Source organism: Mycteria americana, chromosome 26 (genome assembly GCF_035582795.1).
Source record: "Mycteria americana isolate JAX WOST 10 ecotype Jacksonville Zoo and Gardens chromosome 26, USCA_MyAme_1.0, whole genome shotgun sequence".
Taxonomy (NCBI): domain Eukaryota; kingdom Metazoa; phylum Chordata; class Aves; order Ciconiiformes; family Ciconiidae; genus Mycteria; species Mycteria americana.
In genome coordinates, this window is record NC_134390.1 from 2,902,930 (window position 1) to 2,928,411 (window position 25,482).

General features: G+C 58.4%; 1 protein-coding gene and 1 long non-coding RNA gene across 3 annotated transcripts in view; both read left to right on the top strand.

Moving 5' to 3' along the window:
- Positions 1–476: 476 nt before the first annotated feature.
- The window catches only part of LOC142421120 (uncharacterized), a 42,820-nt gene continuing 17,814 nt past the window's right edge, over positions 477–25,482 (top strand). For both annotated transcript variants that reach the window (XR_012778840.1, XR_012778841.1), the window contains exon 1: positions 477–488. This is a non-coding gene — a long non-coding RNA (uncharacterized LOC142421120). The remainder of the gene's footprint in view (positions 489–25,482) is intronic.
- On the top strand, positions 10,093–18,155 carry GLI1 (GLI family zinc finger 1). The gene is made up of 11 exons (XM_075525374.1): positions 10,093–10,203; positions 10,383–10,478; positions 11,750–11,945; positions 12,181–12,331; positions 12,435–12,536; positions 12,663–12,803; positions 13,443–13,592; positions 14,093–14,257; positions 14,746–14,994; positions 15,173–15,452; positions 15,819–18,155. Exons 1-11 carry the CDS (start codon positions 10,107–10,109, stop codon positions 18,089–18,091), a joined length of 3,900 nt encoding a protein of 1,299 aa, XP_075381489.1. The 5' UTR covers positions 10,093–10,106; the 3' UTR covers positions 18,092–18,155.

Consider the following 25,482-nt stretch of genomic DNA (forward strand, 5'->3'; position numbering starts at 1 on the left):
ATGTGGGCACAGGCCGCCCTTTTTGGGGTCTGACCAGAACTGCCTGCAAGGCACCTGCAAACTGCACCAAACCCTCAGTGAGCCAGGATTGCAGGAAGGCTAAAGGCAGAGCAAGTGTCTCGCTGGAGAATTACCCTCTCTGTGTCATGGTGTCCTGGGCCAGGCCCCGTGCACACATGTGAAGTTCAGATGGTCCCTAACCAGAATGGGGGGCACTCAAGCACTGCAGTGACAGCCTGAGGGCTGCACCTCTCCTACGAGGATGGAGAGGCAGGCAGCTGGGTCTGAGTGGGGCTGGATGGCTGTGGCATTTGCAATGCTGTGTTTGGGGTCTGGGAAACTAGTAGATACTCCAACCACAGCTAGGGTCCTGTGCCCAGCCCTGGAAGGGATGTGGGGGCCCAGCAGATGCTGGGCCGAGTTTTCCCCCACTTTGCTCTGTAGACTATGTGTGGCAAACCTGCGCTGATGGATGCAGCATCCTGAGGGTGGGCATTGGGTTTTGGTGCAGGGGTGGGTTGGGTGGAAGGGAAGAGGAAGCAGCTGGATGAAGTTTCTCCTTCAGAAATTCAGACCTAGGAAAACTTCCCAGTGTGGCTACGTCTGCTGTGTCCAGCTGAGGCAGAAGCTGCCTCTGTGGGAGATAGGGGATGGCAAAGGTACCTGCTGTCCCCTCCATGCTGTTGTAGGTGTTTGAAGCTGGTTTATTGATGCATGTGTCTCTGCATAGCATGAGCTGGGTTGGTCCATGCCCTCCCTTGAGCCTTTCCCCAGCACAGTGAAGGTTACTGTTATTCAGGAAGGGTTTTTGAGGGCAAGGGTGCCTGCTGGAAATTGAGACCCTGGAGCAGTCCACACCAAAACTCCCTGTGCCCGGTAGGACCCCCAAATTCCCCAACTACCAAGGATCCCAGCATCTTTGAGGAGACTGGCACGTACTGACCTGAGCCCACCAATGCATACCCTCGTGTGTCTGCCAGCCCAGCTGCCACTGTGTGCATGCATGAGCTCCCAGTAATGCTTGTGAGTGGACTTGTGAGGCCCTCTGGGCATCTGCTTGTAGCCAAGTCACTGGTTGCTTGTGGGGGGGTCCTCATCTCCCCCGTGTTCCAGGGTCTTTTCTATCACAAAGACAAGCACAAAATCAGGAGCGGGTTGGGAGCCGAAGGTCGCCAGGCCTCCGTGGCTGGTCTAGTGGGAGGTGGTGGAACAAACTCGGTACTGCGTTCCCCTTGTGGTGCAGGAGCTGGCTGAGCTGCGAGAATCTCCCTGGAGCAGGGAAGTTTCCATATGGGGGAGTGAGTCAGCGCGGACACCTTGTGACGCGTGCTGTCATGTCAGGGCAGCCTGAAGAGAGGCGGGAGTTGAGCTCAGGCTCGGAGAGGGATTTGTGGCTCACTGTCCAGAATGTGTGAAGGGTGGGTGGGCAGATGGGCTGGAAGACATGAAGGCCCTTCTTCCAGTGCTACTGGGGGATGCTGTTAGTGACATACCGCAGCTCAGGGCTCCAGCTGCAGTGCTGGAGAGGCTGGCCAGCCCATAGTCCCTGTGGAATACCATTCTCCCCACCACTCCACATGCTGTATGAGTGTGCACACCCTTGCACATGCATGCACCTGTACATGCATGCACCCTCATGTACACACAGGTACACGTGCGCACAGACATATGCACACCTATACATGCGCATACCCATGTGTGACATGGCTTTCACAAAAGGATACTGTGGTGGTGTCTTTCCTTCCTTCTACAGGCCACTGGGCCTGTTCTTGTCCATCTCTACTGACATACTAGAAGAGGGAAACCTTGGGTGTCTGATGGTTGGTCAGAAGGGAGAGCAATCCTGCTACACCGAGAGTGTCCCCCAGGAGCATGTATGTGCGTGCACACCTATGGACATGTATAGAGGGGCCTGTTTGTGTGTGTACGTACATACCTGTATGCACGTGTGCACAATTATCTGCCTGGCTGGTGTCTTGCATCTGTGGTACTGGAGGATCTCTGTCTGTGTGCCTCAGTTTCTCTTCTCCTGGTGTGTAGCAATCCCAGTGATGTGATAAATAAAAAAGGTCCATTGGGTGGGTCCTTGGTGAGTCTGAGGGGATTCTTCTACAGAAGTCCTCACAGGAACACAGCAAGTGTACCCACCCCAATCCTTATGGCACATCAAAACCCTTCAGAAGCTGCAGAATAACAAGGTGAACAGCTGATAAAATAGCTGCCTCAGAGTGAGAACAAGCAGCAAAAACAGAGTCGGGTTTCAGCTCTGCTGCATCTGGGTCTGAGGCTGGGGCAGGGTGGGGGGGATGCTTCCAGATGTGGTGCAACCCCACTGTCAAACTCCCACCCTTGATCTAGGGGGAGCAAAGTCCTGGCTGGTGCCCCCCATGGTGGCAGAGAACATGGCTTTAAGTGATGGGGTTGCTGTGTGTATGGACAGAGCAGGTCTCAAGTCAAGGAACAGGAAAGCAGGCATCTGTGCCACCCGCTTCCACCAGTGGCAGATACTTCGGGAGAGACAAATGTGTCCCAGAGGCAAGAGATCGCTGGGGACTTTTGGGAACAGCCCAAGGGCACTCCCTCCACCACCTCTCAGCAGAGAGGGTCTCCTGCCCCAAAGGAGGAGCAACTTCTGCTTCCTAAATCTGCAAGTGCTGTGCTTACCTTGCCTTGTGCTCAGCACGTCAAGAGACAGGCAGTTCCACAGATTAAAAGAGATTGCTGTTGTATGTCTAATCCTTTAATGACTGCTGAAGTCCCTGCCAGGTCCTGCACATCCTCCTGTTCCCATCTTCTGAGGCATCCTGCAGGATGGAACTCTTGGGGTGGGAACAGGCCCAGTGTGAACTACCCTGACCGCAGTGGGAGGACAGATTACACTGCAGCTCACTGCCTGCCATGTCCTATGTTCTCTCCCTCAGGACAACAGGATTTCCTACATTGCAGCCCCGGTTCTGGGGGTGTCCCTCCATGTAACACAGGAGCATGCTGGGTTGGGGGTGATGCCTTGATGCCATGGGAAGGAGCTGTGTCTGGGCAGGGGCTCCCACAGCCATTACTCAAGAGCTGGGCTTTTATGGGTCCCACATGTTCAATTTTGCTGTTTCCCTCCAGCACTGGGAAGGAAGGGGGAAGCATAAAAATTCCTTATAGCAGCTGCTGCCATATGTGCACCCCCCCTTAACCTCTCCCCAAAACCTTGCCCCCACCCAGACTCCAGCCCAATGAAGGTAGGGGCCAGGGAAGTGGCTTTATGTGAGCAATTTGTAGGGGTAGTGTGTGCTGGGGGCCAAAGCAAACAACATGCAAGCCCGTGACAATTGCCTGCCTGCCCTGGGACCACCTATCAAGCACCACCACTCCTGCCCGGCTTGCCATGGCTTCCTGAGTGGCTCAGCTTGTGGTTGAGGGCCGGCGGCCCCTGTTTTACAAGGGGAACAGGCGCAGGGAGCGTGGAGCTGTGAGCTCCCACCCTGCAGCCCTCCTCTGTGGGCTGTCTCTGTCCTGGGATACACTGGAGACCCGGCAGCCAGGGCTGCACCCCAGACTGGCCTGCCTTCCCCTCTTCCCAAAGCACATGTGTGTGTTAGTGTGTGTTAAAGTGTCTAGAGGCATGTCAGTGCATGGTCATGAGTGGGTGTGGATGCATGTGGGAGCGAGGGGCTGGATTTCTTTGCCCCCTGCTGAGATGCGGCACATGGGTGGTGGTGTACTGTGGCTTGCATAAGGCTGTGCTGCTGGAGGGATGGGTGGGCTGGGGAGGGACCTCTGGTCCTTACTGGAAGTGGTGTGAAGGGCAGAGAATAATTTTGGCATGGGGTGGGGAATGAGGATGGGTTACGTTTTCTGAAGGTGGCAGCTGGGGCTGGAGAAGGGAGGGAGGGAGAACTGAGTGGAGGATGTACTGAATCTGTCCTGGCATGGATGTCTCTGCCCCTTTCCCTCCACACACGTCTAAACTTCCCCCAAAGCTGGTTCTTCTCTGCCTCATCTTTTCCAGGCAAGGGACCACCTTGGAACGAGCTTGACAGCCCACACCAGCATGGGATCATGACCCTGAATCGTCCCCTTTCAGACCCCCTGAACCTGAAGCAATGTGCTTTGTGGCAGCTGCAATCCTGGGCAGATTAGCTGCCCCATGCAGAGGACCTTGGGCTCGCCCTAAAGGCCTGGCCGAACAGTGGGGTCAGATGCATAGCAAGGCAGCTGGGCGGGAGGTCTGCACATCAGTTCTGCTGGAGGCAGAGATGAGAAAGCGTGTGGGGTCAGGGGAAGCAGCTCCCCAGCACAGACTGGCCTGGCCCCAACTTGGTCCCAGGGCAAGGAAAAGGGGCTTCTTCCAGGGGGGAATTTCACCATCTTTGCCCCACTGTCAGTGGCCTTTCCCCACTCCCAACAGGTGCCGGCTGTGGCGCCTGGGGAGGCTGTACAGCATGCAGGAGACATCATAGCTGGGGAGCAGTGTGTTGACACTGCCAGACCCCACCTGCCCTGGGAGGCAGCTAGGATGTGTCCCCGTGATGCTGTACTGTCACTGGCATGAGGGAGCATTGGCTCCCCAGCAGCTCTCTTCCAGCCTTGCTACTTGCACCTACGTGCTGCAGTTCAGCCTGGCCCTCTGCTGTGTTCCTGTTCTGTGTCTGCAGAGCTGCCCCGGCTGCAGCTCTGTCTGCACTGCTGCCCCAGTGCGGGAAGGCAGATCTTAAGCCAGATCAATGTTTTTCCTAAGGCCCTGTAGGGTTAAAACAATCGGACATGTGGCTGACCTTGGGTCACGAGATGGCTGAGGCGAGCACTGCAGGGGTGTTGGCAGGGCTCTGTGCCTGTGGCGGGCTCAGGGGTTTGCCTACCCTGGGGCTAAAACCCACCTCTCCTGAGGGGGTGAAAAGGATATGTGGCAGTGGCCTTCTGAGGTGTCTCCCCACACTAGCCCCTGCCACACTGCTGGACCCTGCTCTCTGTCTGCCTCTTCTCTGTGCTCTGGCCCTCCATTGGTCCCTCAGTGAGTAAGGGTTTGGGGTGACTGGGCTTGCAAACGTGTAGGGGCTACCCCTTAGCTACTGTTGCAGCTCCCAACATGCACATGTAGACATGCACATTCCACACATATGTAGACTTGCACAAGCACGTGCGCAAGCAGGCACGCAAACACATACATCTGTGAGTACATACACACAAGCACCCCCCCAAAACATACTCACACATAAACACAAATCCCTCTCCACACATGCAAACACGTATGGCCAAACTTGTGCATTCACACACACGCTTACAGAAGCACAGATGCCCCCACGCATGCACACACAGAGCCCTCCCCCAGGCCCCCCACGCTGGGGGCTGTGCTGGGCGGGTTGATGGATTGTGCCACACACAGCTCAGCGCTGCTGGTCTATCGGCTGGGATCTTGGCCACACGGGCTAATCCAGTCCTGACATCACATTCCTCCACAGTGGGACTCCGGGGCGGTTAACCCTGCCGGGGCTGGGCCTGGGGCAGGAGAGGATGGGGACAATGCGAGGCACAGACAGGGACCCCTGCCACCCATGTGTGCTGGGCTGGATGGCAGCCACGCTGCTGCAGCACGCTGCACCCACTGCTGCGGGCTGGGCAGCCCCGGGGCTATCGGAGCTGGTCGGGAGCAGGGAGCGTTCCTGGTGTGAGGCGGGAGCTGGGGTGGGGGGTCTGCCCTGTTGCAGGGTGTGGTGGGGTGCAGCCCGCCTCCTCCTCTTCTTGCAGCCAGCTTTCCTGTCGGTGCCTACGTCTGTGTCTCTCCCTCCTTCCCGCCGTCTCTGCTCCACCACCCATCAGCACAGGCATCCCGACTGTCGTCCTGTGGTACAAGCTCGCTGCATCTCCTTTCCCTCTCTGCCTTTTGCGCCTTCTCCTGCGTCTCCTTCCCTCCCCCAGCCCTGCCCCGTTCCCCAGTGTCCTCAGGAAACTGGAGCCAGATGACAGATTTTAGATGTGTTTGCAGGAAATAAAAGGCAAGAAGCTGGGGGGGAGGGGGATGGCCAGTCCTGACCCCCTCCTGTGCAGCGTTTCGGACTCTGGAGCCAGCCCTGCTTCAACTGCTCCTGCCGCTGGCTGCGCTCCTTGTTTTCTTGGCAGAGAGGAGGAGGAATGTGTTTCAGTTTGAGTTTCTTGGCAGGAGGAGACCGAGGGAAGATTCCCCTCAATCCCGGCTGCGCCTGGCTCTCAAATTTATGCCCATAGGCTGCGACTTGGGTGGGCCGCGGCGGTGTGCGGCAGGCAGGGGAGGCGAGCGCGGCGGTGGGGAGCCGCGGGCCAGTTCCCATTGGCTCCCTGAGTCCCCGGCCCCCTCCAGCTTCCCCTGCTCAGGGGGCCACCAGGGTCTGGGGAGCCCCTGCGGACCCCATGGGCTGGGGGGAGCATCCTGCAGCTGGGCCCTGGGGGCCCTGGGCACTTTCTGCCTTGCATAGCCACCCCGCCATCCTGGTGCTCAGCAGGGGGAACGTGTGGGATCAGAGAGAGCCACGTCACTGCTGTCATGCCCGCCTGGCACCCGCCTGCCTCCAGGCTGCCCCAGTGGGGACACCCAGCCCTTGCCAGTCTGGGTCTGCTCGCCGAACTCCTCCCCTCTGCCTGGACCCAGGAAGGAGAGGCTGTCTTGGCACAGCGGGACCCTGACCCTCCTGCTGTACCTAGGTGGCCAGGGACTGGGGGTGATGGGGACCAGAGCCCCACTGAGCTGCTCCCAGTCCTGCATGGTGGGTGCTGGAGGGGGCACAGGAGGGGATACCACCCCAGGCAGGGAGATGGTGCGCAAGGCTGGGGAGTTGTGAGGCAGGGGTAATGCGCCTTGTGGTACATGCCTGTGTGTTCCCCATGTGTGGTGGTATGCTGTGCATGCGTGTGTGCTCTGTGTGCCCACATGTGCTCCATGCATGTTTATGTAAACCTGTGCATATGCATGTGTTGCGTGCATGTGTGCTGTATACATGCACATGCAACTTTGCATGTGTTCCATTGGACGTAGGTGTTTTCTGGTGTGCGTAAGTGTGTGTGCATGCTGCATGTTACACAGGTGCTGTGTGCATGCACATGGAGTTTGTGTGGTGGTCACTCTGCAGGTCTGTGTACATATGCTCTGTGAATGTATGTGTGTGCAGGGATATAGCAGGTGGTGGGCATGGCAGGGGCTGACACAGCTGTGCATGGCAAGGTGAACGGGGCTAACAGTCGGCAAGGTAGAGGGGACATCACAAAGGCTATGGGTAAATTAGCCCTTTTCCTGGAAGTGGTAGATGCCCCACAGATGGTGCCCCATCTGCTTGGAACTCAGGGCAGCAAGTCCCCAGTCCAGGTCGGGGCGGGGAGCTGTAGGCTGGTGGGAGCTAGCTAGGCCCAAGGCAGAGCCCATTGTCGCATTGCTACTGCAGCAAGTGGGTGTACCTGTCTGGACAGGCACAGCCCCGCTCCCCTTTGGGCTGGGGTGGCTGCATATGGTTACCGCACTGCATGGTAGCAACCTGCCTGCTGTCCTATAGAGCAAGGAGCTGGTGGGCTAAGACTGTGGGTCTGGGGCAGCCTGGGGGAGCTCAGGTAATGGTTTTCGGGAGGGGGAGACAGGGGGCTTTGGCTTTGCTGAACTCTAACATCCCCCATCATCTCCCAGCTGCACATGTGCCTCTCCAGGTACGTGCAAATGTATGTTCATGCATCCATGTGTGTGTGCCTGCGCACATGTGAATAGTTGTGTGCACAAAGGGCTGGGAGAGGTGCTGTTGTTGCCTCCTGTGGTAAATAAACTTCTGTGAGGGACTTGGAAACCCCTCTCTTCGTTAGACGTTGTGGCTGGGGTAGGAGGCAGATGGAAGGCTTCCCCCCTGGAGCTAATCCCCCAATCTTTGCTGCAAGGCCCAGGTCCAGCAGGCAGGTAAGAGGCCCCTCCTCTGCCCCCCCCCCCCCCCCCCCCCCGTTTCCTACTCATCTCTCTTTCCCTTGCCTGCCTCCCCCAGCGCCACCACCTTCCCTGGTACCTCCCTCCCCCTTTGCCTGCCCTGCTGCCCCCCCCCCTCCATTCTTCCTCTCTGACACTCTCACAAAGCCCCGAGACAAGCTTTCAAAGGGGCAACTCATGCGGAAGAATTGCTGCCCCCCTCACCCCCCCGTGCTCCAAATGCAACCCAGAACTTTCCCAGCGGGGTGAGGGGCTCCCACTCCCCCAGACCCCTTGTTTGGGGCGATTCCCTTGGTATCTCAAAGGGGGAGGCTGAGGGGGCAGGAGGACTTGTTCCCAGCACCACCCACATGTGCCTCTCTGCTTCTCTCTCACCCTGCGGTTGTTTCTCCTTCCAGAGCCTCTGTCCTTCATGTAAGCCCTCAGGGGTCTTGGGGCAGGACAGTGACCATGGGTGGGGATGGAGCTGCGGGCCAGGACCTGGGTGCAGAGGCCGAAGGCACAGCCACGGTTGGAGATCTGACCATGGGCAGTGCCAGGCAGAGTGGCAGGTGGAAATGAGACCCAAGCACAGGGCAGGAACCTGCAGGCAGGGATGCGATAGTGGGCTGGGCTGAGCCCTGTGGGCAGGGGTGCGATGTGTGGGCGGGACAGGGCAGGGTTTTGACCTGCAGGCAGGGTGGGGACCCATGGGCAAGGCAGGGCTGGGTGGGACCTGCAGATGCTGCAAGGACCCATGAGGAGGTCAGAGCAGGGTGCCGGCTCGGGTCCTTTGACCAAGAATGGCTCTAACTGTCTGTGCCTTAGTTTCCCCTTTCAGCAGTTAGGGCTCGCAACTTTTACATCTACGTCTGTGCTTGAGTGTGAATGTTTGTGTGGGTGTCTGGGTGCACACGTGTGTATTTCATTCCCTTCACAACAGACGCTGCAGTGGGCTTGGAACTCCTGCTAGGACAGGACCCTCTTAGTACAGCGCCAAGCACGAGGGCACCTTGCTAAGTCAGTATCCAGGGTTCTTTGTGATGGGTGACCACAGGGTGCCCTGTAGCAGTGTCACTGCTTGTGCCAAGCTATCAGAGGTGGCCTTGAACTGGGCAATGGTCTGATCTGTACTGCAGTCTTGTGTTTAGGGTCTGTTAACTCCCCCATGCTTGTGCCACAAGGGGCCTGGGGGCCTGCCAGGCACTGGGGGCATGGCGACAGACATACTTGCTTTGGAGGGGATGGCGGACGGCCTCTGTGTTTGGCCAGGTGGCTGTGGTGACACAGAGCTGCCGTGGCTTGTACCTCCTGCCCCCACCCAGCCTGCCAGAAGCATGCAGTTTTCCACATGGTTTGTCTCTGCAATGTCAGCAAGGGAGGAGAGAGATGTGGGGGGGGGCTGCACCCTGGCTCTGCAGACATCTCTTGCACCAGCCCCTTCTCCCTTCCAGGTACACACGGGCCTGCGCCCCAGGCGGGGAATGGCCCCCAGCTCCGGGGAGAATGTGGGAGCCCTTAGGGCAGGGGGCGCCACCCTGATGGGGTGGGAGCACCAGGATGTGTATGTGTGGGAGTGGGCAAGGGAAAATGCCAGGGGCCACCATGGCAGGGCCGGGGGTCCCCAAAGTTTTTGAGTATGCGGAGATATTCGTCGGTGGTTGCTGCCGAGTCAGATGCCCTCTAGCCCTGTTCCTCTGCCTAGGACCCTTGTTGTTCGTGTCTCTGCCCCAAAATGGGGGGGACAGGGTTTCCCCCTTTGTCACCTACCCTTCCCGCCTTGGCAGTGCCCCAGGACTTTCCTTTGCCGTGGGCTCGGGGCAGAGGCCTGTGGGGGGGGCTGCCGTGAAGTGGCAGCGCAGACGTGGCCAGAACAGAGGGTTGTGGTGCGGGGCCACGGCGGGGGTGGACGGGGGATGTGGGGAGGCGCAGGGCGGGGGCCCTGGGAGAACCTCCGTCCCCGGGGGGGCTCCGGCCGCGGCGGGGGGCGGCCCGGGCGGTCCCGGGGCCCGCGGCTGCGCTGTGCTGCGGCGCCCCCTGGCGGTCACGGGACAGCGCCGGCCGCCGCCGCGCGCGGGGGCGCGGAGGGCACGGAGCTCGCGGGCGGGGACGCCAGCCCACCCTTGTCTTCCTCAGGCCGCGACCGGCTCCAGCCCCTCGGCGAGGACCAGATGTGCTCCTGAGCCTGGCCAGGCCCTGCCACGACATGTTCAACCCCATCAGTCCCCCAGCCACCGGCTATGCTGAGCACTGCTGCCTGCGACCGCCCCACGGACCAGCCCCGGGTGCCCCGGGGCCACCAGGTCGGTCGTAGTCCCCTCGTCCTGGCCAGTGCCTGGGCCTGAGCAGTGCCTGGCACGGGCGCGAGGGGCACCCGACTTCAGATTCAGTCCTTGGGTTCAGGGATGCTCTGGGGATTTTCTCTCCCCCTTGTGCCACCCACCCTAATATGTCTTCCCATCTTTCTCCTCCCCTCTGCCAGGACTTGATTTCCCCTTATGCCATCAGTCAAACCTCATGAGCAGTCACCGTGGTTATGGGTTGGTGCCAGGAACCGAGCACCCAGGCAGTGGTGATGGTAAGTCTCCAGTCTTGGGAGGGCATGGGGCAGGTAGGGGCTCTACAAGGGGTTTAGGCATCTCCTGGGGATTGTGTTGGTTGTGTCAGGAGCGTAGGTGTGTGTGCTGAGGGCAGTGCTGGGGACAGCGATGCCTGTGATGAGGGAGGAGACTGTTAGGGCTTCAGGTATCTTTCCTGGAACAGTGATGCCTGTGTGAACAGGAGGACTTGTGTTGGCTGTGGCCAAGGGGGTCAGGCACTTTTCCTGGGATGATATCAGCTGTAGCAGGGAGTACGTGTGTGTCAAGGGGTTCAGGTACCCCCTAGGAACATTAATGGCTGTGGTAGGGAGGGGTGACATTTTTGAGCCTTGCCACAGTCCAAAGCCAGCAACAAGTATAAACTGGGAGATGAGTAGCTGGAGAGCAGCCCTGCAGAAAGGGATCTGCGGGTGCTGGTCAGCAGCAGGCTCGATAGGAGCCAGCAGTGTGCCCTGGCAGCCAAGAGGGCAAACTGCATCAAACACAGTATAACCAGCCAGTCAAGAGAGGTGATTATCCCGCTGTATTCAGTGTTGGTGTGGCCTCACCTTGAATACTGTGTGCAGTTCTGGGCTCCATCATTTAAGAAGGATGTGAAGGTACTTGAATGTGTCCAGAGGAGGGCAGTAAAGCTGGTGAAGGGGCTGGAAGGCATGTCCTACGAGGAGTGGCTAAGGACTTTGGGTATGTCTAGTTTGGAGAAAAGGAGGCTGAGGGGTGACCTCATGGCTCTCTGCAGCTTCCTGAGGAGGGGAAGTGGAGAGGGAGGTGCTGAGCTCTTCTGCCTGGGATCCGGTGATAGGATGCGTGAGAATGGCTCAAAGCTGTGCCAGGGGAGGTTTAGACTGGACATTAGGAAGTGTTTCTTTACTGAGAGGGTGGTCAAACACTGGAACAGGCTTCCTCGAGAGGTGGTCGATGCCCCAAGCCTGTCTGTTTAAGAGGCATTTGGACAGTGCCCTTAATAACATGCTTTAACTTTTGGTCAGCCCCAAATTGGTCAGGCACTTGGACTAGATGATCATTGTAGGTCCCTTCCAACTGAAATGATTCTATTCTATTCTATTCTATTCTATTCTATTCTATTCTATTCTATTCTATTCTATTCTGTTCTAAATCAGAAGCTAACCGGCACACTTGGGGTACTCCTCCAGGCTCCAAAGCATCAGGCTTGTGTCCTTGGGGGTTTCTTCAGCCTCCTAGGACCCATGCTGAGAGGAGTGCCCCCCACTCTCTGCTGCCATCCCAGGCTCACGGTTCTCAACGCCCCGTGGTGCAGGCAAACTGGGCAAGAAGCGGGCACTGTCCATCTCACCCCTGTCAGACTCTAGCATTGACCTGCAGACGGTAATCCGCACCTCACCCAACTCTCTCGTTGCGTTCATCAACTCCCGCTGCGCCTCTGCCAGTGGCTCCTATGGCCACCTCTCCATCAGCACCATCAGGTGGGCACCAGATTTCAGCCCTGCTGGCATGCATGCAGCATGTCAGCTGGGAGCCTGAATGCCGATTCCCAACTTGGGGAGTGCCTGGGTGAGGGCTAGGGAAGGCGGGAGCAGAGTGGGATGGTGGATTAGGGAAGGAATGGCTGGGTGTTCAGACATCTGGGATCCCTGGCTCAGAAGAATAAATTTATGTCCTCTGATAGTGTCATCTGCTCATCCCTCTTGCTCTTTGCAGTCCATCACTGGGGTACCAGAGTCCACCGGGTCAGCAGAAGGGCCAAGGCCACCTGTACAGCCACCCCCCATGTAGCTCCCACGAACACCTGTCCACCCGCCCAGGGTTCCTGCACCATACTCCAGCTCGTGGGACCCTCAAACACTGTCAGGTAAGGGGGCCTTGCATCCATATAAACGGTGCATGCCATATAAGCGATGGTCCAATGGGCATCTCGGTGCTGACTGCTTTCCACGTTCCCCCTGCCCCGGTAGCAGCTAAAGGTGGAGTGGAGCCTGAGCAGCCCTCTGACTGTAAAATACCCAGAGGAGAGATCCGAGGGTGACATCTCCAGTCCAGCTTCCACAGGCACCCAGGTACTCCGCAGGCCTTGAGACCCCTCCACTTCCCCAGGGCTCTACACTCGTCCCTGGCACTACTCCCAGTAACTGGGAGTATGAAGGGTCATACCTGGGAGTGCTCATCTGGCTGTGCTCCCCCAGGACCCCTTGCTGGGGATGCTCGATGTTCGGGAAGATCTGGAGAAGGAGGATGGGAAACCTGAGGCTGAGACTGTGTATGAAACCAATTGCTACTGGGACGGCTGTGCCAAGGAGTTCGATACACAGGAGCAGCTGGTGCATGTGAGTTAGGTCCTGCCTGGGTACACCCAGTCCCAGAATCTGCCCTCAGGCTGCTGACTGACATCCGCCTGTGTCAACCCATGACTCCTACTCTTAAGACTGTCCTATACTGGGCTGCCCCCCCCCCCCCCCCCCCCCCCGAGAACTCACCACACAGGTCCACCATGTTGGAAGTTGCTCCTAGGAAGGGAGGGACATGCATTCTCCACTTCTTGTGGGCAAGTTCTTCATGACCCTCCCAATACCATGTCCCTAGGGGTTCACCCAGTCTGGCCTTCCTCACCCCTGGGGCAGCTCTCCTGAACCACTGGTACATCCAGACTTCCTCCTTTGCTCTTTGTCTCCCTCCAGACACTCCAACTCTCATATATCCCCTAGACCACCCCTCAGACCACCTTGACCCTTATGTCTTCTCTTGATTCTCCCAAAATAGCCCCCAGCCATCGTCTGTATCCCCTGCCTCCTCCTGACACCATCTGAGCACCAAAGACACCATCTTTCCCCTAAGCTCTGGTGTCTCCACCCATCATCCCAGTCCCTCTATGCCCATTTCTCCCATGATACTCTCTTCAGACACCTGTATCTGCCTGACCCTTGGCACCCTCCCCAATGCCACCAGTGATTCCCCTCTCTCCTCAGCACATCAACAATGAGCATATCCATGGGGAGAAGAAGGAGTTTGTGTGCCACTGGACAGCATGTTCCCGGGAGCAGAGGCCCTTCAAGGCTCAGTATATGTTGGTGGTGCACATGCGACGTCACACAGGCGAGAAACCTCACAAATGCACGGTGAGCTGGCATGAGCCTTTGCAAAGCCTTGGCTAAGTGTGGTGCCTTGCACCAGGCAGAGCTCAGGGCAGGGTGCAAGCTGGCCCGTCGGGTATATGGCAGTGAGGGGGACGTGTGGTGAGGAAAATGAAGTGGGACAGACAAGGTGGTCAGGAGCATGGTAGTGCATGATAGAGTGGGGTTCATGCGTGGCAGACCAGAGCCTTTGTGACCAATGGCATGGCAGAGGTGCACATGAGGTAAAGAGGTATGTAGCAGGCTGGGTACAGCACGGCCATGTGGCCAGTGCATAGTCAGGTGGCATGACATAGGCTGAAAGGGTAAAGGGCTGTGCAGTGGTGTGAGGACATGCACCTGAAGGAGGGCAGCTGTGTTGTGCGTTGGTTGGGAGGTGTGATGCGTGTCCATGGCAAACGTGCCGTGGGTATGTAGTGTGGGGGTGATGTGGTACAGGGTCTGTTGAAGGTGTGTGGCATGTCTCACCCTGCTTGCCTGCACAGTTCGAGGGCTGTAACAAAGCCTACTCACGTCTGGAGAACCTCAAGACGCATCTGCGCTCACACACGGGTGAAAAACCCTACGTGTGTGAACACGAGGGTTGCAACAAGGCCTTCTCCAATGCTTCTGACCGGGCCAAGCATCAAAACCGCACTCACTCCAATGAGGTACAGACCCATCAGGGGCTCTTTGCACCCCTTTGGGCTCCCCATATGCCTCCTGATTAGTCCTGTACTCTGAAAACTCCCTGCATCCCTGGTTTTTTTTCTGTGTGCCCCAACTTCCTCCTTGCCTGCTCTAATAAAGTATGGCCCCCTGCTCCCTTCCTTGGTCACCTGCATTCCCACCAGGGTCCCTTTACCCTCGGCCCCACTCCTGTGGAGCACCATCTTTGCATTCTTCCTCCAGCTCCCTATGACCTCCTCCAAGGCCCTGCTGTAGCACCTAACATGCCACCTCCAAGGGGACTCAGCCTCTTTGATCCCTTCCCACCCTCAGTTCCCTCAGTTCTTGGGCCTGCTCAAGAGGGAGGGGAGGGAGGAGAGGGGAGGGAGCTGGGCATTTATTTCATGCCCAGCTGGTACTTTGTTGGGAGGGGTCTCTAGTTGGAGCTAACACCCTCCCTCCACCGTGCCTACCTTTTTTCCCCTGACAGAAGCCCTATGTGTGCAAGATTCCAGGCTGCACCAAGCGCTACACAGACCCCAGTTCCCTGCGCAAACATGTGAAGACGGTGCACGGCCCTGATGCCCATGTCACCAAGAAGCACCGAGGGGATGTGGTTCCAGGCCGTGCACTGCCCACCCCCAGTGGCCCCCCAGACATGAAGCAGGAGAAAGACACAAATGTCCCCACTGAGGCCCAGAAGGATGACAGCAAACTCTTGGTGCCTGACTTGGCCTTGGTAAGGAGCTGGGGATGTGATGACAGAGGGAGGCCTGGCCAGGCCTGTCGGAGGAGTCAGTTTGCATGGTAGGGGAGTCATCTCCACATCTGGCAGGGTGCCAGCTCGCAGGTTGCATTAAGTGTGTAGTGGATATCTCACCCCCTTCTCCTTGGTTAATGTTTTGGGTACCCCCTAGAAGCCGCAGCCCAGCCCAGGTGGGCAGTCGTCGTGCAGCAGTGACCACTCCCCACTCGGCAGCACCACCAACAATGACAGTGGGGTGGAGATGGCGGGCAACGCAGGTGGGAGCTACGAGGATCTGTCCACACTGGAGGATGTGGTGCCCGGTGAGCCCATGGGCACGTCAGGGCTGATGGCCCTCCACAAGCTAGAAAATCTTCGCATTGACAAACTGAAGCAGCTGAGGAAGCCATCAGCTACCAAAGGCCTGAGTTTGCCAGCCATCCCTGGAGCCGGTGAGACTGTGGTTCCCTCCCACACGGATGCAGGGCTAGTCCCATGGGCACTGTCAAGGGAGGTCTGGCTTGCAGCCAGAGAGGTTTCCACACCTTCCTTTCTCTAGTGGTGGACCCACACACATGGGCTGTGTCCCATCTTTGGACTCGATGATCTTAAAGGTCTTTTCCAACCTAAATGATTCTAAACGATCTTCTGCCCCCTCTTTGTTGCCACCACTTGAATCTGCTTCCTGTCCTAGCAGGCACTAATCACGGAAGAGGCCACATCCTGGTACCAGAGGTGGCTGCCTGTTCCTCCTCTGACCACTGGTGCCGTGCTGTGACCTGAGTGCCCTGGTGTAACTCTTCCTTTTCTTTCCTCAGGCCTGCCTGGGGAGCTGCCTGGGATCTCCGTGCTGCCGCCAGCTGCCTCACACCGTCGTGTTGCGGAGCTGTCAGCAGCAGAGATGGGCATGCCACTGAACGAGCGCCGGAGCAGTGCTACCAGTACTGTAAGCTCAGCCTACACGGTGAGCCGGCGCTCATCCCTGGTGTCCCCGTACCTGGCTGCGCCATGTCTGGGTGGTGAGGCAGGGGCAATGCCCAGCAGGGGAGGCCTGGCAGACAGCTATGACCCCATCTCTCCAGACGAGTCGCGACGCTCCAGCGATGCCAACCACTGTGGAGGGCTGCCAGGTGTCGGCAGCCTTACCCCGGCCCAGCGCTACCGTCTCAAGGCCAAATATGCTGCAGCCACAGGTGGCCCACCCCCAACCCCACTGCCCAACATGGAGCGGGTGGGCACGGGTGGCCACAGCAGCTTACCTGGGGACTACCTTGGGCCAGCCGAACCTCGCTTCCTTGCAAATGGTTTGCTGCGAAGGCACAGTTCCAATGACTACCCTAGCTATGCAGGCAGCGTTCCCCCTCACGTGGTGCCTCGAAATGGTGTGCGGCGGGCCAGTGACCCTGCCCGGACCATGGCCAACCCTCATGCTGTGCCCAAGGTGCATCGTTTTAAGAGCATGGGTAATGTGAATGTGCCAGGAGTGAGCAGAACTGCTCTGCAGCCCTTGGGTGGTTCTGATGCCAACCTTCAGCGCCATGTCTTCTCCCCACGCCCACCCAGCATCAGTGAAAATGTCTTCCTGGAGAGTGTGAGCATAGAGGGCCCTGGCCCAGGCACAGAGTCTGGCTTGCTAGAGATGGAACAGTACTTGAACTACCCTGAGGAAACCTTCCCATGCCAGGGGACGGGTGTGGAGCTCCAGTGTGAAGGTCTCTATGGCAGTGCTCACCGGACCACAGCAGGTATGCAGCTGAACCCAGGAGCGCATGGGGACATGGAGGAGGGGTTGCTTCAGTCCGAGTTCTCCCTCCCTCAGTGCCAGATGAACCAGCACTTCATGAGTATGCATGCTGGCACCGGGACGATGCCAGCTCCTTGGGATGAACCTCCCCAAGGCAATTTGGAGATGAGTTCTGGGCAGTCAAGTGTCACTGCCTCTGCTGCTGCCATGTCTGGGCCACACTGTCACCGTCAAAGTACTGAGTACCCACTACCCAGTTCTTGCAGGCAGCAACCCAAACTTGTGAGCTCGTGCCAGGACAGTGGATTTTCTGGGGGGCACCGGCTTAACCGACTACAGATCAAATCTGAGCAGCGTCACCCAACACCTGCCCCAGCACTTGCTCCCTGCCAGAATGCCAAGCTTGCTGGGCCCATGCAGCCTCCTGCATCGTTTGGCCAAGCCATGAATGTAGGGCCTGGTGGTTACCAGTCCGAGGAACAGGCACCTGCCAGTTACATGGGCATGTTGAGCCTGGGTGTCAGAAGAGCCCAGACCCCCACCATGCAGACCAAAGAAGTGATGGTCCGTAGCTATGTGCAGGCCCAGCAGGCTCTGATGTGGGGAGACCAACTAGCCTCCAAGGGAGGGGAGGCTGGCGTGGGGCTGGGCAGTGAACCTGGGCAGTGCCAAGCCATGCAAGCACCACTGTACCTCAGCCCCAAGTATTCTGGTTACCAAGCCAAACCAGATCACCTACAGGGTCTGGCAGAAACCCAACACCTCCTAAATGCCCCATGCTTCAACCCAGAGATGGTGCCACACCCACCTGGTGGCCCTAAACCACCTGGTCACCAAAACAATCTGAACTATGCAGGCAACCTGGCTCAGCCAAGTCATTCCTATGAGGGAGTGGAAGCCAGCTCCCGGCATGTGCTTCGCTTGCCCCCTGCCCACCCCACACCTGAGGGGCCCAGTAATGCCCTGCTGTATTACCCAGGCCAGGGCACACATGTGCAGGTGGGCAAAGGAGGGCATAAGCTGCTGGGCCAAATGGCAGCAAGCTGTGGGGGTCCCGGGCATTATGGTGGCAGCTTGGAAGGACTGAAAGGCAGCTCATATTACTACCTGGATTCGGGGGAGCAGGTGGCCAACAGTCTGGACTCCCTGGACCTGGAGAATACGCACCTTGACTTTGCTGCCATTGTGGAAGATCCAGAGACACCTGTGCTGCTGCCTGGGCCCCCAAGCCCTGCTGGTGGCCTCCTGCTTCCTGCATCTGGTGGTGCCAACATGGCTGTGGGTGACATGAGCTCCATGTTGAGCACTCTGGCAGGGGAGAGCCATTTCCTCAACTCCCTGTCCTAACTAGGAGGTACCAGCCATCAGGTGGGCATGTCTGCAACGAGGGAGGGCCAAACCACATTTGGGCAGAGGCGTGAAATCCCTTCTCACATGCAGATTTATGCCTGGGGGGGTGGGAGTGGGGGTGGGAAGAAACACCCTGGAGTCTCCCCTTTTCCAGGTTGTGAGTGTCAGGCTCTGTCAGGGGAGGGACGTTGCTAGGTCCCAGACACAGCTGCTTCAGGTCACCTCTTGTGGGGGAACTGGGCCCTTCCATTCCAGTGCCCGGAACCTTTCCCTGCCTCCCCTGACCCTCTGGACAAGGTGGCCCTGTGCACTCTTAATGTCGAAACCAAAGAGTTCCACTCTCCCCAACCCTGTGGGCAGGCCCCATCCCTATGTTCCCACTGCCCCCCCCCCCCCCTTTGATTCCCAGTCTTTGTCAGGACGGCAATCACCCCTTGCTTGGCAAGCCCCCCCCGCCCCCTTCCATCTTGCTCAAGGAGGGAGAAGGGGGAGGCAACTCTCCACCACAGGGATGGTCGTGGGGGGCTTGGGGTGCCTGGCACTGCCTGTGTCGCTCTGTACATAGTGTCCATATGTGTATATCTCTCCTGTGGGTACTACCCCAGCCTTTCTTTTGTTGGAAAGAAACAGCAGTGCTTCCCCTCCCCATTAAACCCTTTCTCAGGGTAGTGTGAGCTGTGTGCCTTTTTATCCCTGCAGATGGGCTCCAAGCTGGACCCCTGTGCCAGGTGCTGTATAGCCCACCCCCCCCCCCCCTTCCCTCATCTGGGACCAAGACCCACTTGTGCCCGGCCCTGCAGAAGCACCCCCCGTGCCTTGGACTGGGGATCCAGCCATAGCACATGCTGCACAGGCCAATCACACACTGATTCCCGCTGCAGGGGTGTGGGGAGGAAAGGGCAGTGCTGCCCCTGTGCTGCAGACCTGGCAGCATTGAACGTATCACCGGCAGAAGCATGGCGAGACCCACACACGCTTGGAGGCATAGTCTCAAGGTATGGCTCAGTGCCTCTGGAGCTATGCCTGGATCTGAGGCTTTTCCTTCAGACCATCTTGGCATCTCTGGGGGCTACTCTGGGCTCTTCCTTAGGCATTGGGGCACCATCTTGGCACCTCTGTGGCTGCTCTGAGTGCTGGGGACTCTTTGTAGGGTCTCCGGGACTGTTCTAGGTGTGTTTGGGGCTGCTCTGGGGCTTTTCTGGGGTCTCTGGGTGGCCTTTTGATGGCTCTGAGCTGCTACGTGTTCTCCAGTGTTATTTCTGAGGGCTGCCTTGCTGCTTCTGCAAGCTGGCTGGGCTTCCCAAGGCCCCTAAGGGCACACTCAGTGTCTTCAGGGCAGCGCTGGGCATTTCAAACCTATAAATTGGGTGGTTAGGCCATCCTGGTGTCTCTAGGGATGCTCCAGGGCTCTTTCCAGGCTGTTAGTACATTGCTGGGGCTGTTCTCCAGGTCTCTTGAGTGGATGTCTTTGTGCTGCTTGAGCTGCTCCAGGTGTGCTGAGGCTTTCCCAGTTATTCCAAGGCTCCTGCAGATTCTCCAGAACCTCCAAGTTGTGCTCAAGAGCATCTTTCCTGGGCCTGTTCTCAGACCGACTGGGGTTCTCTCAGGGTCTGAAGGTGTCCTGCCAGAGTCTTGGGGGCTTTTCAGGACTTTCCAGGTGCTGTGGGGTTTCTATGGCCGGGGTGGGTCCTCGGGGGTTGTGGGCTCTGGGCCTTTCCCGACCGCGGGGGCTTCCTCAGGGCCCTGAGGCCTGTCTTACCCCGCAGGGCTGCACCTCAGACCCGCGGGGAGCCTTCAGGCTCTGCAGGGCTTGCTCCTGCTCCTCCTCCGTGGCCTGCGGGTCTGTTTTCCGGGCGGTTACGAACCCGGCGTTTCCATGGCGACGGCTCGGCGTCAGCCCCGAACAAGCCCGCCATCGCAAGCGGGTGGGGGAAGCCCCGCCCCTCCCCGCGGCATGCTGGGGGCCGCGCCCGCGCCCCGCCACTCTCCGCTGGGCGGCCGCGGGCGCGCGGGCGGCTCCACCCGGCGCGGGGCTGCTGCGCCGCGGAGCCCCGCCGCGTTCCCCGCAGCGCCCCCTGCCGGCGCGGCGTTCCGGGCGTTGGCCGGTTGGAAAAGGGCTGGGGGCCGCGCCGCCGCCATTGGGCGCCGCTCTCCGGGGCTGGGCAGCGCCCTGGGGGCTCGGCTGTGCGTTGATGGGGGTGGGGGTAAAGCCCCGAAGAAGCAGAGACCGACACCCGCGGCAGAGCTGGTGCCGGTGGGCGGGGTGGTTCAGGGTGTAATGTACTGTAGCGGTGCCAGGTGTCCGTGGTGGGAGAGGCGATGTGGCTGAGCTGTGCCGCGGGGGGCCGCAGCCCAAGGGAAGGGAGGTGCTGTTGTGCCTGGGCTTGGGGGTCTGCTGGGGGCAAGCAGAGGTCTGTAACCCTGAAAAGGGAGGCGGGAGGCAGGTTTCGTTTATATGCGGCAGTAAGCAACCCTCTTCCTTTCCTTCTTGAGAAAGGAGTAAGAGAATTTTCACTGGATGCTCTAGGCTTATTGTTCTTGGGAAGGGATGAAATACAGGATTCTCTGAGCTAGAACTGTAATCGTAAAAAGAAGATAACAAAAGAGAGGCAAAGTTCATAAAAAAAGCTGAGTTTGTGACCGTGGTCTGACGTGTGTTGATGGAGGTGTCCAGGCACACAGGAAGAGGCATGTGGGATGGATGGAGGGAGTGGGGGGAGTGTGTTGTGTTCCCGGCAAGATCCCTTCCTAGTGGTGCGCTGTTTTTTCCTTGCTGCTATTACAATGCTTATGGTAGAGCTGATGCAGCCTTGTCACTGGGTCTCTCCCCAATAATGAAGCACATGTCTTGTGCTGAGGACTGAGCGAGGCTCAGCAGGGAAGAGCGAGCGCTGTCAGCAGGCTCTGTGGGGCTAAACAAGTGTAACGCTTGGTGACATGGGCACCAGGGTTGTGGACGTGTGGTGAGGGAACACTGATGGGTTGCAGACAGGAGGGCTGTGGTCAACAGGGAGGCTTTGGAGAAGCTGCCATGAAGGCACAGCTGAGGATGGGTAGGTGAAAGGAGACAGCTGTTGGGAGCACCTTCTGTTGGGGACAGAGTCCGTGTAGAGCTATACTGAAGATAAGTGAGGTGGGAGCCTTACAGGAGAGAGGGCTTTGGAGTAGGTGGGGAGGGTATGCCTGACAGGATGGCTCTGGCCTTTTTTTTTGCTCCTTTTTGCCATCTGTGGCACCCATCAGGCTTCATCTGTCTTGCCTATGGGGGTTCTGACTTCCAAGCTCTTATTTGCATTATTCCTGCTGCTTGAAATGCGTGATATGTGCATCATTGTGCCACTGCAACGGTCACCTTGTGAGCACCAGCTGAAATCACCAATCCCTTCTGCATGGATCAGATGTCTTGTCTTGCTCTCCATGCTGAAGCAGTGAGTGGTGTTCTTGTGTCATATGTCATACGTTTTTCTTGCCAGCTGGCTTAGCTCTGGTTGCCTCAGATTTGCTAGCTCTTCTTTGCATGGGGTCCATGCTTTCTGTGGCCTTCGGTGTGCCTTTCCATGTGCCCCAGAGCCCTCGGTGTGCCTTTCAGAGCAACCCAGACCTCGCACAGATTAGGTATGTCTTCTATTGTGTAAAGTGCTGCATCGTGGCATTCCAGGTTTGTAGGCCCTTCTGTCCATCTTTCTTACCACTGGTCATCTTTGTTTTGCTGGCTCTGTTCTCTAAGGCAGCACTCTCTGGTCCTTTCCCACCTGCCTGTACTGATGTCTCTACTGTGGTCGTCTTGGCCGAATTCTTTCAGTCTGGCCATCTTGATGACTGCCCTCTCAGCTCCGCTGGCCTTTCTCCAGTGGGAAGTACTTGCTGATCCATCTTGCCTAGTTGTCTCTCCTCGTGTTGTGCCATCTGCATCGTGATCTTCACGGCCTAGGTCTTTTGGGTTAGCCATCTTGCTGTGCCAGTACTGCTAACGATTTTCTAATGAGCAGCATTCTCTGACCCTTCTTTTCCAGCAGGATACCTGTGCTACACTGTTGTGTGTTGTATGTTTTTTCTGGCTGGCATTCTCTTCTGTGCTTATTGTGTTCTTTTGATGGCCTATTCCTGAATCTAGCACAGACAGTTCAGGGATGTTCTTATGCTGCTTTGTGATTTTTGTTGTTGTTTTGTTTTATTCCTGGTCTGGGGTTGTCTTGCCTGTAGGGTTCCAGCTGTGGAAGCAAATAATGCTCGTGAATAGTGTGTAGAGGAAGGAGGAAATAACTGGAAGGCACAGAGCGGAGGCAAGGAGCCAGGGTAGAGGCAGAAAAAGTTGCAGTTGCAGCTGTCAGGGAAGTCATCAACATGTCTATTTGGGTTCAGAGTGTGTGTGTTGCATGGTACTGGTGGGCTGTTTGGTTAACGGCCAATAAAGGAGGTAAATGCCTGGCCCTTTCCTCAGAGGTGCTGCAACTGACTGATGGTGGCACAGTGGTTTGGCTCGCAGCCCGGGGCGAGTTTCTCCTGGTTGGTGGTGGACCAGTGCCAGGGCAAGAGAACTCCTCTGAGTTGCCTGGGGCACCTGCAATTCTCATGCCTGCTGGTAACGATGCCACCCCAAGGTACCAGGGAAAGGGAAGATGGCACCACACAGCAATGGTACCAGACAGGGCAGAGTCTGCCTGGAGGACCTATTTGATCTTCCCTGGCTTTTCTCCTCACCTTCTGGTCTGAGGTTTCTCCCCAAAGTGTATGGCTGCCTGTTGCAGATGCAGCCATGCTGCAGCTGCAGGGAGGCAGGTGTAAGCAGACTTACAGGTCCAGAGTCTGGGCTATGGCTTTGTCAGCTGTGTTGAGATGAGCGATGGCGACAAGGCCATCAGCACCCTGAAATGCCTCAACTGCAGACCAAGATTGTCAAGGTGCCAGACACCAGGGGCTCCCCTGGGGGGCAGATACAGGGTCTCTCAGGGGATGGACGCCAGGGAATCCTCAGGGGGCGGGTGTGGGGTGGGTGGATGCTGGGGTCCTTTGGTGGGGGGGGGGTGGACACCAGGGAGTCCCTTGCAGGGGAGGGGGGGTTGCAGATGCCTGGGTCCCTGAAGGGGGGGCCCATGGGTGGGAGGTGGTTCTAGTGCCTGGGTCCCTGGGGCTGACCGCCACCCCCCCACCAGGTGTTCTATGCCTGGCCTAGCTCAGTCTCCATCCACGATGCCAACCTCTACGCGAGTGGCCTCCCTAAGGACAAAGGGCAGGAGATGGAGCAGCTCTTCTCCCAGTACGGCCACACCATCACCTCCCACATCCTCGTTGGCCAGGTCACAGATGTGCCCAGATGCCTGGATCCCCCCTGGGGGAGGGGGGCTGCCCAGATGCCTGCGTCCCCAGTAGGGTCTGTGGAGAGGGGGAATGGTTCCTGGATCCCGTGGGTGGCCAGTGGGGTGTCTGGGGGGAGATTCCTCAGACACCTGGGTCTCACAGGAGAGTCTGGGGGGGGAGATTTCCTGGATGCCTGGGTCCTGCGGATGTGCAGCGGAGTCTCTGGGCTCTGCCTGCCAGACTCCCCATGCACAGGTGTCTGGTGGGGGCTGGGCTTCACCTGTATTGACAAGCGCATGGAGGCGGACGAGGCTGTCTGGGTTCTGCATGGGCAGAAGCTGCTGGGTGCTGCGGAGTCCATCACTGTCAAGTTTGCCAACAGCCCCGGCCAGATTTGCTGACAGCATTTCCCCTGCCAGTGCCAGCTTGCTGACAGCATTTCTCCTGCCCCCTTCCTACTCCATCTCCCCATCCTCCTCCTTGCTGTGCTCCATCTCTCTCTTTCTCGACACCCTTGTGCATTTCCCTGTCCCTCTCTTGTTCCCAGTATCCTTTTTTCTGGCTCTGTCCCACACCTCTTCTCTACCTCCCTCTGTCCTTTTTTCCTCCTGCTTTCCTCTCCCCTCTTTTCCTGCTGTCCTGCTGCCTTTGAGCACTGAGCCTTGCAGCCAGCTCACTGCTGGAGTTTCTGGTACACATGAAGGAACAAAGATTTTCTGCGTCCTTTGCGCTCCTGGGTGTGTTTTCAGCCGCTGGTCTTGTGGCAAGTGGCTGTGGCTGAGTCCAGGGGAGGGGGTGATGTGCTGTGGGGCTGGGGTGTTGGCCCCCTGTTCCTGATGGGCTCCAGCTGTGGCCTGGTGGGACCCATGAGGTGAGAATGGGGCTGGGCCAAGAGTTTAAAAAGGGTTGAGGATGGGGCTGGGGCTGGGCCAAGGGTTTAAAAAGGGCTGAGGATGGGGCTGGCCCTGCTGTGCTGAGGGGCTCTACGTGGGGAGGGGGCTGCCTAGGCATGCCTGCCTGTGGGAGCTGGCTGAGGAGTGAAATGAAGGGGCTCCCCCAGGCAGCTGTCTCCAGCAAGGAACAGCCAGTCCCCACAGCCGGGAAGGATCCCTCCCGGCCGTCCCCGACAGAGCGCACCACCAGCACGTGGTGCTGGGAGCTCGGTGCCCCCATTGGCCACACACGTGAGCCACCGTGTCTCTGGGAAGCCTCTTGGGAGAGGAGCATCGGGGCACCTGGGCGGGCGAGGCAGCCGGCACTGTGGAGGAGGAAGGGGCAGAGGCCGAGAGAGGAGCCTCCCGAGCTGCAGCACCGACTTTTGTCCACCCGGTGGCGGCAGTGAGCGCGCGCGCGTGCGCGCGCACACACACACGGCAAGCGCGCCTCCGCGCATGCGCAGTTCCCAGGAACAGTACCGACATTAGTCCACATGGCGGCAGCAGCGAGCACGGGAAAATGCGCCATTGCGGATGCGCGTTCCCGAGCTGCAGTACTGACATTTGGCCACCGGGCGGCAGCAGCGAGCTCGAACGAAGGCGCCACTGCGCATGCGCGGGTACCCAGCTGCAGTACGCATTTTGTCCACCGGGCGGCAGCAGCGACCTCGGGAAAATGCACCACTGCGCATGCACGGCTCCCGAGCTCCAGTACCGACGTTTGGCCACCGGGTGCCGGCAGGGACCACAAAAATGCGCTACTGCGCATGCGCAGCCCCCCACCTGCGGTACCGACATTTGGCCACCGGGTCGAGGCAGCTAGCACAAAAATGCGCTACTGCGCATGCACGGCTACCCAGGTGCAGTACTGACTTCTGGCCACAGGGCGGCAGCAGCGAGCCTGGGGAAAATGCGTCTTCACGCATGCGCGGCTCCCCAGGTACAGTACCGAGATTTGGCCACTGGGCGGCAGCAGCGAGGACAAAAAAAGCGTGCATCTATGCACCTGCGCGGCTCCCCAGCTGCAGTACCTACTCTTGGTCACTGGACGGCAGCAGCGAGCATGGGAAAACGCCACTGCGCATGCAGAGGTACCCATCTGCAGTACCGACATTCGGTCACCGGGTGGCAGCAGCGAGATCGGACGAAGGCGCG

Excerpts from the sequence above, each read along its gene's own strand:
- GLI1 (XM_075525374.1), top strand. The coding sequence starts at position 10,107 with ATGTTCAACCCCATCAGTCCCCCAGCCACCGGCTATGCTGAGCACTGC. Across the intron at positions 12,804-13,442 it reads CACAGGAGCAGCTGGTGCAT|CACATCAACAATGAGCATAT; the intron begins GTGAGTTAGGTC and ends CTCTCTCCTCAG. Across the intron at positions 14,258-14,745 it reads ACCGCACTCACTCCAATGAG|AAGCCCTATGTGTGCAAGAT; the intron begins GTACAGACCCAT and ends TTCCCCTGACAG.